This window comes from Acanthochromis polyacanthus, chromosome 1, assembly GCF_021347895.1.
Source record: "Acanthochromis polyacanthus isolate Apoly-LR-REF ecotype Palm Island chromosome 1, KAUST_Apoly_ChrSc, whole genome shotgun sequence".
NCBI classification, from domain to species: Eukaryota; Metazoa; Chordata; class Actinopteri; family Pomacentridae; genus Acanthochromis; species Acanthochromis polyacanthus.
The window spans coordinates 9,747,505-9,766,322 of record NC_067113.1 but is presented as its reverse complement, the minus strand read 5'-3'; the positions used below and the strand labels follow the sequence as shown (position 1 = coordinate 9,766,322).

General features: G+C 40.8%; 1 protein-coding gene across 1 annotated transcript in view; it reads right to left on the bottom strand.

Moving 5' to 3' along the window:
• Positions 1–18,818, bottom strand: part of kif6 (kinesin family member 6) — an 84,837-nt gene that overhangs the window by 11,489 nt on the left and 54,530 nt on the right. Inside the window, exons 15-19 of the mRNA XM_022194867.2 lie at positions 18,303–18,358; positions 8,165–8,215; positions 6,473–6,560; positions 6,193–6,328; positions 4,907–4,995 (exon numbers count right to left, since the gene is read on the bottom strand). Coding sequence (XP_022050559.2) covers positions 4,907–4,995; positions 6,193–6,328; positions 6,473–6,560; positions 8,165–8,215; positions 18,303–18,358 — 420 coding nt within the window. The remainder of the gene's footprint in view (positions 1–4,906; positions 4,996–6,192; positions 6,329–6,472; positions 6,561–8,164; positions 8,216–18,302; positions 18,359–18,818) is intronic.

Genomic DNA, 18,818 nt, shown 5'->3' with positions numbered 1-18,818 from the left:
GGGTACAGGATGATATCCAGAAGGCAACACAACAACAATTATGTTAAAGCGAAAAAATAAGACAACCAATGCAAAAAATTCTATATGCAAATAAAATAACAGCAATAAAGCCTTGATAAACAATGAAAACCTTTACATGCAGTGAAAAAAGAAACTGCATCACAGATTATGTCTATAAATTTGGGTTTTAAGAAAGTTTGTGAGCCTGATCTCCTCAGGAAGGTTGTTTCAAAGCTAAGGGTCCTGTTGGCAAAAGCTTTAGAACTCAGCCTTGACTTCTGAACAGCAAGAAGGTCACACTTGAGGATTTAGGCCCATAAACTGACTCATATAGGGTCAAGATATCTGCAATGTAATTTGGAGCCAGAACAACAGATTTAAAAGTCAAGAGTAGATCAATTCTAAAACAAACAAGGAGCTAAGAGATGGACATCACAACTGGACTGATGTTTTCTGTTATATTCCATCCATCCATTCTCTATACACCGCTTTATCCTCACTAGGGTCGCGGGGGGTGCTGGAGCTTATCCCAGCTGACTCGGGCAAAGTCAGGGGACACCCTGGACAGGTCACCAGTCTGTCGCAGGGCTACATATACAGACAAACAATCACACTCACATTCACACCTACGGGCAATTTAGATCCCACACCTTTGAACAGTAGTGTATGTTTTTTAAGTTCAGAAACTCATGAGTGCACTTCCTTTCAAAAATAAGGACCTTTGTAAGTGACACCAGACTTTTGAATGGCAGTGTAAGTAGGCTCAAAACAGCCTCAAGTCCACGGGCCAGTTGTTCAAAATAGGTAATCTGGATAAAAATTATCCAGATTTGGAAATCCCATTTCTTGCTATCCAGGATCAGGTAATCCGTCTTACTTTTATGCCGGTTTTTCAAAGCAACATTGGATTGGATCATCCTGATCCAGATACACAGTTTTTGAGATGACTAAATCCGGATTTCCAGTGCTCTAAATGGGAACACATAACACAATGTGGGCTACCGGCAATGTAAAGAACAGGTAAAACATCCAACATGGGGTCACTAAGTGCTTTTTATTTTGAGACAAAACACAAAAATAAGACAAACATCCACTTCTATATTATTTTTTTTATGATCACTCATCTGAGCAACAACAAATAAATACATTAATAAATACACCGTGGATATTTTTGAAAAACTCTTAAATTGAAAAAAGGCTAGATGTCCAATCATTAACTATATAAAGAATGTTCAGGGTTCTTCATCGGAGTATGAGAGACCAGCATTTTCAAGCCCGGCTTTTAGGAGGCGGATCTGAAGTTTAGTCTGGTTTGCTGCAGTTTGGCCAGCTTGATTTGTTCCTCTGCCAGGAGTATCTGTGCTTCTGCTCTTTCAGTTTCTCGTTCAATGAGCAATTCGTAGGCATCATTATTAGTTGGCAATGGATGCTTCAAGCCTCTTTTCTGAGTTCCTGTGCCTGGTGGCTCTACAGGTGAAGGTCCAGGTTGTTCTGCAGTAATTGGGCTGAGATCCAGAATAAATGTTTCCTCTGCATTGAGAGGAACTGGCTCAATTTCCTCTACAATTGTAGGCTCACCATCCCCAACAACACCTTCAATCCCAACAGAGCTTTAGAGTTCTCACCTCCAATAATGTCCAAAACCACATCTGTGTATTCACCTTTCTTAAAGGGTTTGTTGCCTGTTTGGGTGTTTTTTGCTTCAGCAAGGTCCTTTGTGGCTCTGGCCCGCATATTCTTCCATCTGAATTTTACTTGCTCCAAGGTCCTCTTCTGGCCAGACCCCATTGCATTGACATTCTGCATGATTTTAACCCAGACGTCTTTCTTCCTTTTGTTTGTCACCATTCCACCCAAAACAGAACTTCCTACTATTGAGGCACAATGGCACTTCACACCCTCCAGCAGTGCATGGGTTTCTGCCACAGTGAAATTGGGTCCTTTTGAGTCCATGTTTCCACCTCATCTGTTGTAGTGAGCTTAGTATTTATAGGCCTTGAGCATGATTGACTTAATTGATCACAAGCCAAAACGCGTCAGCTGATGAGTGGGCGGGTTTTTGACAGCCATCTTATATTAAGCCTTTCTCAGAGGACTTACAGAGAGGCACTGACATGGCAGGTATTGTCCATCGCTACCACCATTTTGGTGGAAGAGGGTACCGTCAAAGGGCGTATGTTGAGCGTGCAAAGCCACTGGAGCAGTACACTACTGAAGAACTGTATGCTTGCTTTCGCTTTGGGACTGCTGATATTAAGTACATTGCAGACCTTGTCAAGGCAAAAACTTCAACGGAGAACAAAAAGGAGTCATAGTCTGTCAGTGGAAGAACAAATCCTAATTGCTCTGCACTTCTATGCATCTGGGACTTTCTACCAAGTTGTGGGTGACAATATTGGAGTGGACAAATCAACTGTGAGTGATGTAGTAAAAGCTGTGTCAATTGCATTGGCCAGCCTGGTCAGTCAGTTTGTCTCACTTCCAAAGGATGACCAGATTGCCCAGACCAAGCACAATTTTTTTCTTTTGGGGAATATGCCCAATACTATTGGGGTTATTGACTGCACTCCTGTGCATATCCAAGCACCTCATGAGAGGGAATGGGAGTACATCAACCGAAAGGGGAGGCGCAGCATCAACTTGTGGGTAATGCTGACCTCATCATCACAAACTGCGTTGTGAAGTGACCTGGGTCTGTCCATGATGCACGTATCCTGTGGGAGAGTGCTTTATACAGAGAGCTCCAGACCAACCGACCGGATGGCGCAATAGTAGGAGACAGTGCCTATCCACTCTTACCATGGCTGATGACTCCTTTTTTTGCAGCAACTACACCTGCGCAGGCGCGCTTCAACATTGCTCATTGCAAAGCAAGATGTGCAATTGAGCGTTTAAATGGAGTTCTGAAGAGGTGCTTTGCATGCCTTAACTACTTGCGAGTGGAACCACAGGGAGCATGCAACATAATACTTGCATGTATTGTCCTGCACAACATCGCTACCAGGCGCAATGTCCCTCTCTGTGATGATGTTTGTGATGTACCTGGGCCCACTGAAGAACCAGACCAACCTCTGGCATTCTGTCAGGATGAGGGACTGACTGGATGTGTAGTGAGGGATGCAATTGTTAGAAATTAATTTTGACAGGGTCATCTCTGATGAATGTTTTTCAGTTAATATGCAGTGATGAATCACAGAAATGTTGAATATATTATTTTTGTTTGTTATTCAAATCTGTTTGGGGAAATCCGTTTATGTCTTGGGGACAAGATCATTTTTATTTTATTTTTACTTTACTATACTGAAAGGGGTAATTGGTAGCCTATGTCTACTTTATGTACTTTATCACTAACAACAAACAACAACAAATCAAGTGCAAAATATAAATAAAAGTATATACACAAATGATACAAATTGATCATTTGACCAATTGTACAGTTTTGCTATATTTCTTCCTGAAATCCACCTTGAAATCCTACCCCCTGTTGGGATCAGGATAATCCTGCTTTTTGGGATCAAAGTTATCCAGATCCTACTGAAATGCTTTGAACAACACAAACTGAAGGTTTGATCCAGATTCAAACTAGGATTGGATTACATGATCTAATCCGATTTCAGAATCCGTCTTTCCCTTTTGAACAACCCATTTTCAAGATTTGATCCAATCCGATAACCAAAATCCAATCAGATTACCTTTGAACAACTGGCCCCACATGATCAGGTTTTCAGTGTAAACATGGTGTCATGCTGGTCTAAACCACTAGAGGGAGCAACATACAAGGTAGATTGCATTGCAACATTTTCTGCACAGGGTTTCTACAGTTTGCAAAGTAAAACTTGAGACTTTAAAGACATTTTAAATACAGCATAGACTGATGTATAAAACTGTTTTATGATCATTCCATACAGGCTGAAGTGTAATGAAAAACAGTAAACTAATGTAATTATTATTAATAAATTCACTCAGGTTAGTTATTATGCAAGGACATTTTTTTTGGCCAAAATGCTCCCTCTGTGAAGGCCAGTAAGATCTGGAACAGTCTTCCACTCTCCATCAGAGAGTGTCCCACTTTAGCAACCTTGAAATTCACCTTAAACAGTGGCTGAAAGTCAATCAGACCTTTAACTTCTGTGTGCACTTCTTGTAATGTGCTTTTATTGTGACCTTGTGCATTGTTGCTATAATCTGGCATATTTACGTCTATTGCTGCCTAAACAGATGTTCATTTATGTGCACTGTCCCTATCAAATAAATTAATTCATTAATAAGCAGAGATGTTAGTGTTAACATCACTAACATCACTGCCACAGCAGGCAACAGAAATAAAATAAAACTTAAAAGACTTCTGTAAACTAAATGTAAGACTGCTTTTGCTGTAGTCTGGCCTCGTCAGGTACTGTGGCCATTCTTTCTGTGAAAGTGGGTGAAATGTTTCTGTCATAAAAGTCTCTGTCGTGGCAGATCGTGGCAGGTATAGGATGTCAAGTGCCTCCTCTATTATCGATAAATGGAAAATTATGGCATGAGCCGCTTTGCAAACAGAACAACAGATGGTGCAGCAAACAAACGCGTGACATTAAATTTGAACATTTATTCGATATTTGTTCCATGGAAACGGTCACTGAGGAGCTGCAGGTTGTTGGCCAGTAGTCAAGAGTTATTCAAGCACAGATGGTGAAAGGGTAAAAATAACGTTAATGAACTGAACAGAAATGAGTCAGTGAGGAGAAGGTGTTTCTCCTTGAAGATTGGCTAGGTTCTCTATGTAACCAGTGAACTCAGCAGAGACTCGCAATCTATGTGTGATGACATGTCCACACTTCCATAGGTGTGTATTTACATCTGCTGCCAGCTTGGACGGATGGAATGAGACAAAAAAAGACACCTTTCAGACAAAATAGCTCACCGAAATCCTGGAGTGCCGGGTGAGGATGGCTGCAAGGTTCCATTTGATGACCCCATGGGACATCTGGCTGTGGCCCCTGACTCAGATTTCTAGGCACAATTATTGAAAAATTACTGAAATATTTATAGACATTTCCTAGTAAAAACACCATAATGTGCACATGATCAGCAAACACACTGTGGCCATATGTTTTATATGACTGGACTGAACAGAGGACCTCAGGTATTGTTGTCATACATCTTATTCACAGCTGAAGTGATTACATGTGTGCAAAACAGAACAATAAATGTGTGAATAAAAGCGTTGGATGTGCAGCATACAGGCATGAAAATGATCTGCTTCCTGCTTTGAGGGCCAAAGCTGCTCATTGTAAGGCCCGTCTGTCAGACTTCCTTTTCATTTGTCATTCAGTGAGACATTCCCAGACCTTGCTCAGATGTGAGAGAAATATTCTTCTCCATTCAAAAGATTAAAACCAAAGAGCAGAAGGCAGCGGAGTCTGTTTGTCAGATGTTGTTGCTTAACATCTTCTTTGTGGTTGGTTTCCGAAATGTGCACAACAGCCATCAAGGCCAGGAAAAAGAGAATGTAAGTCAGTATTAAACCAGAATTTCCAAGTAATCTTTTTCTCTCAGCTTTTACAAACATGGTCTTACATCATACTGTAAAGCTTCTTTAGTATTTAAGCACAAACTTATTATTTCCACCTGAAATAGACACTGACTCACGTCTAACTCCTGCTGTGTTACTGTGAAACCGCTCGACTGTTTTTTTCTTTTCTTGGTAAAACCAACTGCTGACACTATGTATTGATGGTCTTGCTGTCTAACCTCTAAGCTGCCCTCCAGGCTCTTGTTTAAGTCACATGGAGTTCTGTAGAAATGGGTTTCTGTGTATTTTCCTGCTACATATCTTCCCACCAGGACCCATTCAACGTGATGTTGAACAGAGGCTGCAAGGGTCACACTGGTGCCATAAAAGCCTCCAAAGTCAGAGACACATGCATATCAGCTTACACACACACACACACACACACACACACACACACACACACACACACACACACACACACACACACACACACACACACACACACACACTCTAACATGTCCATAGAGGCCGGTATGCAGAAAACCTCCAAAAAACATGCATAAATACTGAAACAAAAAAATGAAGAGACATGCCTAATGTCAGAAACGTACCTTTGACACGCTACAGGCTGTTACAGCATAGAAGCTTTATGTGCTGTTGTCACATAGATAGGCAGGGAAGGTAAGGTCAGTCACCTGTAAACTAGAAGCCTCCTGGCTCCACCACTGATGGAAGTCCTTGTGGAGTTTGATCTTTGCCCTTTCCAACAACAGCTGCAGATGTTCAATCTCTGTCCTCAGTGCTTTAAGATGGTCAATGGTGCTCTTGTAGCTAACAGGAGATATTAGCAGCACCAAATTCATCTTTAGTCCATGTTACACAGCATCTGCTGTGTCCAATCAATCTAAGCAGGGTCTTGGGAGAAAGTAGGAAAACATTTGGTATGGTAATAAATTAAAACACACTACAACTCACGCCAACTTTTCTTGCTCGATGTGTTTGCGCAGGTTTTCTTCCACAGGGTCGTACTCCTCCTCAGAGTCTGTGTGATTCCCCATGACACCTATGGCATAATTATACAGAGAACGACAAAGGATTTCAAACAGGGAGAAATGTGGGCATATTTTATATAAAATGGCAAATACAGTCATAATTACACCACTGTTCAAAAGTTTGGGGTCGCCCAGACAATTTCATGTTTTCCATGAAAACTCCCACTTTTATCCATGTGCTAACATATCTGCACAAGGGTTTTCTAATCATCAATGAGCCTTTCAACACCATTAGCTAACACAATGTAGCATTAGAACCAGGCGTAAACTAACCATGACGTCACCCGTTGGTTTCAACGCCGAGAAAATGAAGCCCGGATTTTGCTACTTCCTGGTCGCCGTTTTGGATTTTTTGGAGCCAGTGACGTAAAAAGCGTCATCAAACAGACTGGACCGGAGAGCAACTAGGGGCAGGATTGGCTGAGAACTCTCTTATCCCGCCCACGTTTTGCCGCAGAAGCTTCTGTTGCTGTCTATCAAGTATAGCCACGCCCCCTGGCTCCGCCAACTTTAACGATTTATTTAAAATTCAGTATTGATTTATTTTAAGATCGGCCACCTGATCTCTCATTTTGACCATGAAAACTAACGGGGAAAAAATCCTGAGCTGTAGAAAATCAGTCTATCAAATTTTATTTTTTCCAAAAATGAATTGGGGTCTATGGAGCAAAAGCTTTTTGGAGCCAGCCCTAGCGGACGGTGTGATATTACAAGTTTTTGACACTTCCGGGTTTGCTTCAATTCTGGAGCCAGATGCTACGTCCATTATATATACAGTCTATGATTAGAACACAGGAGTGATGGTTGCTGGAAATGTTCCTCTGTACCCCTATGGAGATATTCCATTAAAAATCAGCCGTTTCCAGCTACAATAGTCATTTACCACATTAACAATGTCTACACTGGATTTATCATGTATTTCATGCTGCCGTCATTGGGAAAAAAAGCTTTTCTTTCAAAAAATAAGTGATCCCACACCTTTGAACAGTAGTGTATGTTTTATAAGTTCAGGAACTAGTGAGTGCACTTCCTTCAAAGACAACATCTAAAGTTTTTTCCCTGGATAACAGAAACCAGGCTGCAGTGAAACATTCTCTGATGCGGGACTCAAAATAACAAGAAAAGCCTTTGACGCCTGAATTGGAGGGAAATGTTTGTCTGCTTTACGACCAAATTTCCCCATCAAAGCATGTATGTCACTGATCAAAACAGTCAGAATAGAGTAAATGAAGGAGTTTTGGAGTTGCACCGCCCAGTTTTTGGTCACTAAGCCTTCAGTCAGGGATGCCTACTGAGAGAGCTTTGAAGTGGCCACTGATTCCCATACAGTACGAGAGCAAACACAACGTCTTCAGTGTTTACCGGCCCATACTGAGGGGAGTTTAATATTAAAAGTATGTAAAGAAGAGGTGAAATTAAGGAGTCAATTGTCAGAATATAAAATCTAAATCTCAGTCATTCTAAGCAAGTTATGTGGATTTATTTGTTCATGTGATGTCTTCCATTGCTTCACCTGTTGAAGCATATTGTTTATCTGTTGATGTGGCCAGACAGAATTGAAAATTATGCTACTCTTCTATAAAGATGTGGTTATAGTTTAGCATCTTTATCTTACCGTGAGCTGCTCTCTGTCTCCTCCGCATCTCTAGCTGTTTCTTCAACTCAGCTAAAGGAAAGGGGAAAAGGGAGATGGAGTAGGACAGATGTTTAAACATTTTCCACAAGAAATATATGTAACGAAAACGCAAAGTAAGTACACAGTTTTGTTTTAAAAGGTGTTACTCATTTAACTCTCTGTCACAGTCCCTAAACAAACCTAAAAACAGTGAAGCTTACATCAACCACCTCTTCAGCTGTATACTAGTACCTGCACATCTTTGTTTCCATATTTTTTCATAAGTTTTCTTGTCACAAAGAGAGCACATGTGCCCACCCCTCCCCCGAGCCCAAAAGAAGATAAAAAATTAAAAAGATTGCATTCAATATTACAAAAGTAACACTATGCAAAAAATTCTAAATAAAAATGCATCTGAAAAGAGCATTTCCTATTTCAGTGACAGAAGCATTGCGCAAATATTGACCAAATGTCAAAAAGGGATCCTGTTTAAGAAGGTTATCCATCACATTGGGATTTCATTGGTACACCAGATTCTTCCTCATCTGTGGTCGTTACAAAAAGGAACATTTTACCCCTCTAGGAAACATGAAGATGTCTCCTCGTTTAAGACCTGGTTATCAGAGATTACCAACATGTTAAATATGGAAAAGATCAGATATAAGGCTTCTCTTAAGTCAGCAGTCTTTGATATAATGTTTGGATATTATTTATCTAAAACCACCTGATTTTTGTGGTAGAGTTCTGTGTTCAAATCTCTGGAATGTATAACTGTGTGTATACAGACTATATCGACCAATATTATATGATCCCTGCGCTCGCACATCTTTGCCTGTTCAATGTTGACATGAAAATATGATCAATTAAACCAAAATGTACATCTAATGTAAAAACGCCTAAACAGTTTTTCCAACAAAGCATTTATCTGAGAGAAATTTGTTGTTGATTTAATTTTAAAATTTAAGCTTTGAAAAAGTGAGTTCAACCAGAACAAAGAACAAAGCAGAAATTGTGTCAAAAATGAAGCAGCATGGTGGTGAAGTGGTTAGAACTGTACAGCAACAAGGTTCTGGGTTTATACCTGCTGGTCAGATGGGTTTTTCTGTGTGGATTCTACAGTCCAAAGACACACATTAAAGACTGTCATTTCTGGAGATTTACAGTTTCAAGTTAGCTATTATTTTCTGTTGTCACTTCATAAATATTTGAATTCATAAGGTCAATAAAACTCATAAAAGCACAATAAATAAGATGCTAAGAAAGGTAACTTTTACAATGTACACCTTTAAAACTGATGTTTGCTTTAAAATGTAAAGGTGTTTTATAATGTTCATTTGATGGAGAATGAAATAAGTCACCTGACCACAGTTTAGTTCTGGGTCACACCTGTGGGATTGTGGGTAATGCAGTACGGCTGCAGAGGGAAAACATCAACATTGCCAGAGAGGAAATGATTTGGCCTAAAAAGCAGAACTATTCTTCACGGTCTAATTGTGACTTTTAAGTTTTATTTGTTTAATATTTGTTGGTATTATTTCTTAAAGTGCTTCGGGTGGACGGTTTTAATATATTGGTGTCACAAGCTAGCACACTGGACCCGTCTTTTGACAGAAAACTAGCTCAAAAGACTTATTTTTGGAATCTGTCTAATTAGAGATACTTTTTGTTTATCTGAAATGTTTCTATGTCCTTTATTTTCATAGTTTTCACGGTGCTGTCTGACTAAGGAGAAAATAAATGTTAAAAAACATCTGTATGATGTGTGGCCTTCATTATCAGACTGGAGTAGTTACATACATGACATTTCAAACTTACTTTAGTAATTCAATTTCTTGTCAGTCGGCATACGGCACATATAATACAGACAATTTCATGTTTTCCATGAAAACTCCCACTTTTATCCATGTGCTAACATAACTGTAAGGGTTTTCTAATCATCAATGAGCCTTTCAACACCATTAGCTAACACAATGTAGCATTAGAACACAGGAGTGATGGTTGCTGGAAATGTTCCTCTGTACCCCTATGGAGATATTCCATTAAAAATCAGCCGTTTCCAGCTAGAATAATCATTTACCACATTAACAATGTCTACACTATTATCTTCATTGAAAAAAAATGCTTCTCTTAAAAAAATAAGGACATTTCTAAGTAACCCCACACCTTTGAATGGTGGTGTATGTCTGCAATAAATAAATATCAGTTGATACACTAGCCTGGACTAGATCCATTCCATTTTAGTATCAAATATGCAAATTAAACTTCTCACGGGAGCTCTTTAAGTCTCACTATTGTAACTGGTGCACCAGCTACCTCTTGTGACTCCAGAGAACCAGGAAGCAACATAAGGGAGTTTTTTGGGTCACTGCCTTTCTTGTGGCAGTAATACTGGGCTAACACATGGCTAAGTAATTTATGTCTGTTCTCCTGTTTTCACTGTCTTTTTTCCCATACTTGAAATAGTTAATTACCCCATTGACATTGAATTTGTGAAAAGCTTCAGTGGCAAAGGCCAGTTGTAAAGTAAATGGACTAAAACATATTCTGTAGAGCAGTGTGAGGCCATTTCTATCTACACTAAATGATCACAGTGGATGGTGAAGGAACATTCAGGGATATGTTTTTCATGAGACACAAAAAAAACCCAACTAGATATTATTTCACGCTGAGATCAAATATTAAAATGCCAGATAGTGAATTTAGTGAGCAGGGCAATTATGAGGCAGACCAAAAGATAAAAGAGGCAGTGAATGGCAGTATCATCTGTGGTGAGTTTCCATTACAATCCCTCAGGTCTCATACACATGTAGACAGAGCTGTGCTGCAGCATTCTCTGTAACACAATCCTATCACCAATCCAAAAGCTGAGGTCGAAGCTCTAAAAACGAGACATCCAGATGAAGTATTTGCTCACAAAAAAGAAAAAAAGGTGCGGAGAACTACCTTTTCAAGCAACATCTCTCATGGTGCCGTAAAACCGTTGGATTGGAGTCTGCGCTTTGTCAAAGCACTTGGATTTACTCAGCCTTCTTCTGCAGAACACTCTAACGTTCCTTGCAAACTGCCTGTGCAACCAGCTCATCTTTCACAACTCTTTACAAACACTTTTTTCAAAGCAGACCACTAGTTAAGCTTTCAGTAGACAGTGCAGACATGAATGGATGATGTGAAACACTATCAGTGTCACACACAGACATATTGGGCCCATGACGACAGTGTTTTTCCAAATTCCTTTGGAGTATGAACCACTGTTTTGGGAACCCCTCACAAAGTGATGTGTTTGGGTAGCTGAGAATGTAAATGAACTGAGACGCCCTGTGGCTTGACTTTGTGGTCAGGTAGGCAGCCTGAGTCTTCTCCAACAGACACTATTCTCTAAAACATGACCCACAACTAACCGATGCAGACTCTAGCTCCTTCATAACAAATACACATTAAAATTATTTATGCCATGAGGATGCCATGATGACAGGGTGAAAAAGTGCACAGGGAGCACTTGAAGGCAACATAAAGAGCACATAGGGCAAACACCACCCATGTGGCTTACATCAGTCATGGCATGCACTGTAGCTTCTCAAAGCCCTAAGGCCCAGCTACAGAGCATAAATGTCATGGTGGGATATTTTTCTCATCTCCTTTTGTGTTTCTTCTCAGTAACTACTGCATTCCCTCTGATTCACGCAGAAAAACTCAACTGTATTGTAATACAGTGTCATGTTTGCGGCCACAGAATTATCTGGTACATCCTCAGCTATGTCAGCCCTCAGTCACGAGTCTGTTCTGTACTGCTGTTCATTAACAAGAGAAGCTAGTTCACCCTGCTCTTTGAGCGTCAACATGTAGCCGTAACGGCTGAGACAGGTGATTCTGACTGTAGTCATTAGATGGCAAAGTTATTACTGTAACTGTAGCTAAAGTCATGTCTGTGCTTTGGTTGTGATGATTCTGACTGTGACACATGGGCTGGCTAAGTGCTGTCGTCACATCAAAACATTCTTAACAGATTTATATATTAGAGTAGAGTAGAGTAGAGTAGAGTAGAGTAGAGTAGAGTAGAGTAGAGTAGAGTAGAGTAGAGTAGAGTAGAGTAGAGTAGCTACAAGACAGCACAGCCATGTGGATTTAACCATCACTGCAACTAAGTCCGAGCAGTGACTGTATCAACAACCACAGTTTCACCCACACAACCAGGCAGAGCAGTTCTGAAAATCTTTGCTTCATGTCCCTAAAGCTATCAAGCATTTCCACACAATAAGCAGTCCCTCTATGAACTTGCGATGTTGCGATCGTAACAATTAACGCAAATTCAACCAATCTCTGTGAATTCTGTGCGACCTTGCAATTTGATCCAATAATCGTAACTTTTCCATAATTTTGGCCTGATTCTTATGAGTTCCACCAATCACAGCAGTCACCAGTGCAAATGTAATGCACGTATGTCATCAAATTCACTTCCTCGTTTATGGTTTGAAGATGCAGAGATGTCCGGTTCTAACGTCTCTCATTTACCAACAAAAATTACTATGGACCGTGAAAAACAATTCCCTGATGTTCTTCATGGAAGTGGAGGTAAACTCTTGTGTAATATTGTGGTGGAATACAAACGAAAATCATCGATTGACAAACACTTTTAAACCACGAAACATATTAGGAAAACGACTGACAGGAGCGGACCACAGAGCAGACAGATCACAGTGATGGAAGCTGCTGTATCCAGATCTGTTGGAGCTCTGAAAGAATGAAGGGAAGTTAGATTCATTAATAGACGTGACAAGCCGTGAGCCTGTGTTTAAATATGTGTGCCGGGATGTGAAATTAACTTTTTAAGCCATTGACAGATATGCCCAAATATGATTCATTCAATAGTAAATTATTATTTTGTGCCTTAAATCTACCAACTGCTTCATGCTAAACTAATATCTGGTGCTAATTTCTTACAGTGGTGTGCCAGCTCATGTAAATGGGTTGGAGGGTTAAAGAATTAGTTTAGGATGTTGTAAAAGCTAAAAAAACATGAAACTTTTTAGGAATTGTCAGTCTACCGCAATTTCATTGCAACAAATACACTTAAAACATTGCAACTTACACTGTAAGTTTTCTAGAAAAGCTGGGCATTTAGGATGCAACAATCCCGAAAAACGCCCACGAAACTAATTTGTCAGCTTCACAGTACAATAACTAGATGCACTTCATGCCTGTGATGTACGAGTGATCCTAGATGCAGACGTCTCAGTATTCTGGTCATGCAATCGTAAATACAGTGCAAGAACAAACTATGTTGCTTTTGGCCAAACTACTAACAATACAGATATCTCAGTGATGACTAAAGACTCAAACATTGCAGACCTTTAAACAGGACAGCCTGCTGTAGCACCAAGACTAACTACAAATTGAACTGTGTTTTTAACTGCAGCTGATAGAAAATTCTGAAAATATTAAAGTGCATACATACGTGTCAAGTAATAATGGGCTGCAGTGTGCTTGCTGCAATGCTTCATCACACTTCCATGCTTCCCAGGACAAGACTGTAGGCTCGACACCATCCACTTCCAAACCGCACAGGCTTCCCCCCCACACTGTCAGGAGACATGCTGTCTTCTTAAAGGACCGGTTTCAAGCTACAAGCCTCAATAAATATTTGGTGCTTTTTGTGGCCTGGAGGTTAAACGTGATATACCGCATAAATACCGAAGTGAACTCAAAACTCAAGCATCATGCATGCAATCCAGCTTCTTAATATCTGAGTGAATGTCAGCTTAAGCGTATGTGAAGAATTAATACATCATTAAATCCACAAAGCAACATGAAAAAGCTAGAGGAAAATCAATAGACTGATGAAGTAAAACTGCAAGTGTTTCAAATTGTAAAGCTAGAAGAAACACAAGAGGTTGTTTAAACTAGGAGTTCTACCAAACATTCTACATTTTTAATGCATAGCTGTGTTTGTGACAGTGATGTCTGAAGCCGTAACTTCATCCATGGACTTTAAATAAATCACTTTAATGAGCAGCTGATAACACTGGTAAATCATAGCAACAGTTATGTAAGATCTACCTTACGGCTTCACAGACCATGTGTCGTGTGTGATGCACCAATCACGTTGCATTCTTTGGCCGTATTTTTTCTTAAGAGCTTTGGAACAGTTTTCTTGGTAATGGCATATGTTTAAAGGCTCCAGCACACTTTCATTGCAACCTGTCTCAGAATCCTTGGGTCTTAGGGTCATTTCTGGATAGGTGAGCAGAGGATGAAGTGGGATACCTACCAGATGCTTCACCTAAAACTGTACTGCATAAATCCCCCGACATCTGGCAGAGTAATCAGGAGATGCCGTTTATTTCCAGCTACCATGCACCTTTCAAACCGTAGAGGATGTGCATCACTGATCCCTCTGAATAAATATATATCCTTGCACTTTTTGGACCTAAGGGCTCAGAATGTATGCTCCTCCAGTGGGACTACATTCCAGAGCCATATGCTTTGCCCAAGAACAATAGCGTAAACCATGCAGATGTTTAGACCCTGATGTTTCCTCGGGCTACCACCTCTCCCCTGCTACTGACCCTCATGCTGGGTGCATCCATCAGAAGAAGCAGCACACAGCTTTTGTCTGTCTTATGCTGACTGTTTCCATGTTCTACATTATCCACAAGACACAGGTGGTGTAAAATTTCCAGGCAGGGCCTCCAAGATGGCAAGAAACTGCAGTGAGCTAAATATTATGGTACCACTTTCCAGCCAGAAGAGGCAACCACCTTCCACTAAAAACACTGCCTCTCATCCAGGAAGAATGCAGCTCCATGTACCGAACAATGAAATAAGATCTGACAGCATCAAGATGTTTTTTGGGAATTTTTCCAAATTTAAATAAGATGAGGAATTTTGGCTGCTAAATCTTAACCAAAAAAAAGAAAGAAAGAAAAAAGAAGTTAAATCCACTTTGTCCTCACTTTGGCTTTGGGCCACACAGTGCTGACGACAGCAGATCACAATCGAAGGGTTAATATTCTACTTGCTGTCACAGATGATTTCTGTGTGATGTATGACATACACAGCTGTGTCAGCACCTTGTGGAGTGCATGCTGAAAAAAAATTAAATTCCAAGGGTGATAAGTGTGTGCTGGCATGTATGAGGGTAACGGGTAAATCCTACCAAACCACCAAGCGTGATCAGAAGCAGCAGTGATGCAAGGCTTTGGTGTAAACCTATCCATTTCAACGGCATGTGAAATAAGCCACAAACTCACAGTCCAGGGAAATTCATAAATGTGGCTTGCAGTAGTAAATGCAAACCAGATAGAGCCATAATAACATATTTTAACTGCTCTGAGTTTACTGGAAATTCCAACCAAAATACCATAATATCATTTAAACCTATTGCCAGCAGTGACAGGACTTGTCTTTCAGTGTCCCCATGAAATCTCAAATTAATGTAGATGCATTACCTAATGAAGGAAATTTCTGAAACTGCTAAAATCAGGTTAAGAACCGTCCAACGCATCATTAAAACTTGAAGGACAGTGGGGAACCATCATCTTCCAGGAACAAATGTGGTCTGATGAGTCCAGATTTACCCTGTTCCGGAGTGATGGGGGCATCAGGGTAAGAAGAGAGGCAGATGAAGTGATGCCCTCATCATGTCTACTGTCTACCAGCCTGTGGGGGTTAGGGTTATGATCTGGGGTTGGTCAGGTTCAGAAATGCTATGTTCCCAAAGAATGAGGTCAGCTGATACCTGAAGATACTGAATGACAAGGTCTTTCCATCAGTGGAGTTTTTCTTCATGTTCCAAGATGACGATGCCAGGATTCATGGAATCACATTGAGAATGAGTGGATCAGGGAGCATGAGACGGATTGTCCTCCACAGAGTCCAGACCTCAGAACCACTGAGGATCTTTGGGATGTTCTGGAGAAGATTTTGTGCAGCAGTCTCGCATCATCAATATAAGTAAGATCTTGGTAGAAAATGAATGCAACTCTGGACAGAAATAAATGCTGTGACTAGGGTTACTGCGACTTGTTTTTTGGACATGCAGTGTATCCTCTTTTCCTTCCAGCTTTTCTCTTCAAGGGCCAGAGTGAATTATCTGCTTCCATCTAACCCTGTCTGCTGCATCCTCTTCTCTCACACCAACTAACTTCATGTTCTCTTTCACTACATCCATAAGCCTTCTCTTTAGTCTTCCTCTAGGCCTCCTGCCTGGAAGTTCATAACTCAGCATCCTTCCACCGATGTATTCACTATCCCTCCTCTGTCCATGTCCAAACCATCTCAGTCTGGCCTCTCTGGCTTCATCTTCAAACCATCTAACAAGTGCTGTCCCTCTGATGTCCTCACTCCTGATCCTATCCATCCTGGTCACTCCCAAAGAGAACCCCAACTTTTTAATCTCTGCTACCTCCAGCTCTGCCTGCTGTATTTTTTTCAGCGTCACTGTGTCTAAACCAGACAACATCATTATTCTCACCCCCGTTTTCTACACCTTTCCTTTCATTCTTGCTGATATTCCGCTATCACACATTACAACTGACGCTTTTCTCCACCTGTTCCAACTTGCTTGCACAGAGTTCGTCATCCCTTTTCCACACTCTCCATTGCGCTGGGCTGTTGACTCTAAGTCCTTAAAATCCTCCACCTCCTTTACTTCTACTCTCTGTAACCTCTCTCTTCCACTTGGGTCCCTCTCATTAATCACAATGTCATCTGCAAACATAACATCATCGTCCATGGAGGTTCCTGTCTAACCTCATCTATCTGCCTGTCCATCAGCATAGTGAACAAGAAGTGGCTCAGAGCTGATCCTTGATGCAGTCCCACCTCCACCTTCCACTCCTCTGTCACAGCTACAGCACACCTCACCACTGTCCTACAGCCCTAATACATGTCCAAAACCACTCTAACATACTTCTCTGCCATTCCAGACTTCCTCATACAAAACCACAGTTCCTCTCTGGGCACCCTGTCATGCTTTCTCTAGATCTACAAAGACACAATGCAGCTCCTTCTGACCTTCTCTGTACTTCTCTATCAACCTACTCAGACCAAATACTGCATCTGTTGTACTCTTTCTTGGCATGAAACCATACTGCTGCTCACAAATGCTCACCTCTGCCCTTAGTCTAGCTTCAACTACTCTTTCCCATAATTTCATTGTGTGGCTCATCAACTATAATTCTCTGTAGTGGTCACAACTCTGCACATTGCCCTTCTTAAAAATCGGTACCAGTACACTTAGTCAGAAACTCTACTGCCACCTCTCCTACACACTTCCATACCTCCACGAGTACAGTATCTTCCCACAACTTTCTGGCAGCTTTCTCCTTGTATCCTGTTTTTGATCAAGCATGTTTTATTTAGCTCACAATCTCACCTGCCTCTCCTCCTCTGCTCTGTATAAAGACCATAGCTGAGACCTTCATTCTCAGTTGCTCTGAGATGTGTGGATTAAAGTGATTTTGATGCAATGTCACAATTTTAAGCTTCTTTTGCTTATTTTTACTGACAAACCCTTTGGTCCCACGTGATATGTTCTTGGATCGTTGGGAAATTACAAATCTGATTATTCTGTTTTTACAATTTCCTGCTATGACAAAGGGTGTAATGTTAGGGGGAAATAACATGCTTTCACACTTGCATGCTGATTTTGGGATTTAAAGGGTTTACAGGGTAATGTACTTTCACTGGTGTCGAAGCAGTGGCACACTGTACTGTTTACATGTAGCAGAGAAAGTCTGGAGAAAAGATGCACATTTTGGGATCACACAGCATTGAATGAAGCCAGCCTTTATGCCAGGCCTCATTTTAGCATAGTAAGGACATTACCCAGAAGAACACAGTGGTATGCTGACAGAGTTGTTATAAAACAGTCAGAGACAGCCTAGTAAAAAAGCACAGGTTAGTGGAAATCAGAACACCTCTTGGTCCTGGCAAAGTTCAGGAAAGTGTTGAACAGCATTCCTACACTCCAGGGAAACTAAATCCTAACAATGAGGTGTTCATTACATTTTCTAGGGGACGGTTGTCTTTGGGGCAAAAGCAAACATAAGCAAACTGTGACAGTGAAAAGTGAAATGTGTTTACAATTCCTAAATCTAAAGGGATTTCTGGAAGGCAGTTCTACTTTGAGAGAACTTACTGATTCTGTCTCTGGATTCATTCAGTTGCTCTCTCAGTCGTCTGGTCTCAGCGGATCTGTTCAAAAGGATCTACATGTTAATGGGTCATGATAGCTTAAAAACTAAACACATAAATACAACAATATCCCTGGTTCTTTCTGCATGGAGCCTGCATGTTCTCCCTGTGTATGTGTGGGTTGTCAGTGGGTGCTTCCTCCTTTAGTCCAAAGACCTGCTGAGGTTAACTGGTGATTCTATCTGGCTCTCTGCTGGAGTCTCCACCACCTCAGCTCACCTGGATTACACTTCACAGATTCCTCACTGCTCTTGCCAGACCCTGACCTGCCAGCTAAGTTTTAGCCTTGCTGCTAGCTTTGCATTTTATCCATTGGTTCTCATTGCTAGCTCAGTTTGTTCCAATTGTTCTGTAGCATCTAGAATATCCTGAAACTGTCATTTATTACAGTATATCAATGACAGCATCTTCAGGGAGGATGTTTTTAAAATGTGATCTCCTCAAAAACAGAAGGACTCTG